This window comes from Ammodytes marinus (assembly GCF_949987685.1).
Source record: "Ammodytes marinus genome assembly, chromosome: 24".
NCBI lineage: Eukaryota > Metazoa > Chordata > Actinopteri > Uranoscopiformes > Ammodytidae > Ammodytes > Ammodytes marinus.
In genome coordinates, this window is record NC_137228.1 from 14,583,839 (window position 1) to 14,586,338 (window position 2,500).

Here is a 2,500-nt window from a genome sequence, read left to right on the forward strand (position 1 = left end):
AAGGACCTGCACCAGCTTGACATGCGCAACATGCTTCTTCAACAGATTTCAATAGAGACAGATAGATAGATAGATAGATAGATAGATAGATAGATAGATAGATAGATAGATAGATAGATAGATAGATAGATAGATAGATAGATAGATAGATAGATAGATAGATAGATAGATAGATAGATAGATAGATAGATAGATAGACAGATAGATAGATAGATAGATAGATAGATAGATAACTGGCAAAGTTTCATGATGATATCTATAAGTTAAAAATGTTACCCTATTCAGCTGCAGTGTCTTTCCGTGAGAGTCTTTAGTTTAGTTTACATGTGCTAATACAGAGTAGAATGCAAAACAATGCAAAACGCCACCTACGCTGCCATTAGCAACTGATTGGTGCTTAGAAATCACAACTCATGAGAGACAGAAACCCACACAAACACCACGCAGGCAATCAAGAGAGAGATGTCAAACACACCTCTCTGAGTGTATGTGAGTTAATGGCCAAGGCTTGATTTGCCTCATTATATATTTGCTTTACATGAATAATATCAAGGATCCATTTACACAAACAGACCATTAGTGATTTAAGTTTATTTAAAGGTGTTAAAGCTGTAGTGTGTAACTATTTCATATAAATTAATGTCAGTTACATCCAAGCCATCGCCAAACAAGTTGGCACAAAGTTGATTCAGCCTATCAGCTCCACAAAACTCTCTCTGTATTTCTCAGTATGGCAGCGTTTTACAAACTGGTATCACCTCCATGACACTGGTGCAGGAGCTCAGAAAAATCCCAAGAAGAGCACAAGAAATGTTTCAGTTGTTGATTCTACTGCTTAAAAAAAACATACAGCAGAAGGTATACAATCCATGCACCATCACATGAAGGCTTACCTCATGCAGATGTTCCGACAGTGTTATTGTAATTACTCAGAATTCCTCATGGGGGGGTGACAGAAGTTACGCACTAAAGCTTTAAAGTTTGAAAATATACACACCCCGACAGCAACATAAACGTAGTCCACCACAGTATCTCACTCACTCACTCATACAAACCCCAGTCAGTTGGGTGAAATAATAGCACCCAATTATATAGTAAATCAATTACTGAGTCGATACATCACTTTCAGACTCACTCAAACCTAATTAAATGTAGTATTAGTGTGTGTGGACTCACCCAGAACTCCCAGTCGGTAGTTGATGGTTATAACGATGACGTTGCCGTAGCTAGCCAGGATGCTGCCGTCAATCATGTTGCCTGTTCCCTCCATGTAGGAGCCTCCATGGATGTAAACCATCACCGGCTTCAACCCATTCTCATCATGGATATCTGAATAGGGGGAAACGAAAAAGAGAAAATATATTTAAAAACGTTTACTTACTTTTTTTTAAAGATAATTTTATGGCATTTTTTAGACAGCATCAACCACTGCCTCAAGTCTTTCCACAATATCAAGTGATGAGGTGAAGATGTATTTAGTTATTTATTCTATAGTACTTATTCTTCTTGGTCTTGAAACAGGTGCATTTCTCCAGGATGCCCACAATATATAAAAATGCGTAAGGCTGCTAAGTTTGTCTGTTCTGTGCTACTGTAGAAACATTGCGGGGTGCAACATGGCGGCCTCAGCGCCCCACTTAGATATAAAAGGCTCATTCTAAGGTCATAATAAACAACTAAACTTTACACGTGATTTTACACTAATTAAAACGTACACTTATGAATAATATCTTTCATTTCAACCAAGTCTGTACGGAAATCTGACGATTCTATCTATGCATAAACAAAGCTTGACAATACAGATGGGGGTACTATCACATACACATAGTAAAAACCACAATAATCAAACAAAATGAAATGATAACTAAAGGTGCTCTGAGGAACTTTCAGTTTGTGTTCATTCTTGCATCCACTTTGGACATAAGCGGTAGTGTTTAAACTACGCCAGCTGTTGTTCCTGGGGGAGCGTAACCATTCCAAGGGCATTAAGAAAAACTATATAAAAATAGAATTCTTTGCACTGGTCTCATTTGCTGTTAGATGTAATTTATGATCGTCAGAGGAAAAATTGGACTGTTTCAGAAATATTTAAAAGTTCCTTGTAGCACCTTTACGTTTCATTACAATTCTATACAGACAATTATGACACAGCAGGTCTAGAATACATTGTTAATAATGTACACACACTAAATATTCCCCTACGAAAAAGCACCTGGCAACAGCGGAGAGGAAATACATTGGTTTTAATGAGTAGAAAGCTCGATGTATGAGTGGGCGCTTAAAAAAAAAAAGCTGGAACAAAATTGCAGTTGATGAGGAGTGGGTGGGAGGTGAGATCCTGTGTGTCTGCCGATAACCCTGTTAGCTATAGAATGTTAAGATATTATGGAGGAAAAATGAAGAAAAACTACACTGTGTGATATTGTGACAAGGGCCTTTTTTTTTTTTTTTTTTTAGATATTTTTTGGGCATTTTTATGCTTTATTGATAGTGCAGAGAG

General features: G+C 37.2%; 1 protein-coding gene across 5 annotated transcripts in view; it reads right to left on the bottom strand.

Annotated features, from left to right (window-relative positions):
* The window catches only part of nlgn4xa (neuroligin 4 X-linked a), a gene marked incomplete at its 3' end in the record, with an annotated part of 63,757 nt that overhangs the window by 42,918 nt on the left and 18,339 nt on the right, over positions 1-2,500 (bottom strand). For all 5 annotated transcript variants that reach the window (XM_080053048.1, XM_080053051.1, XM_080053049.1 and 2 more), the window contains exon 2: positions 1,177-1,329. In XM_080053048.1, coding sequence (XP_079909174.1) covers positions 1,177-1,329 — 153 coding nt within the window. The remainder of the gene's footprint in view (positions 1-1,176; positions 1,330-2,500) is intronic.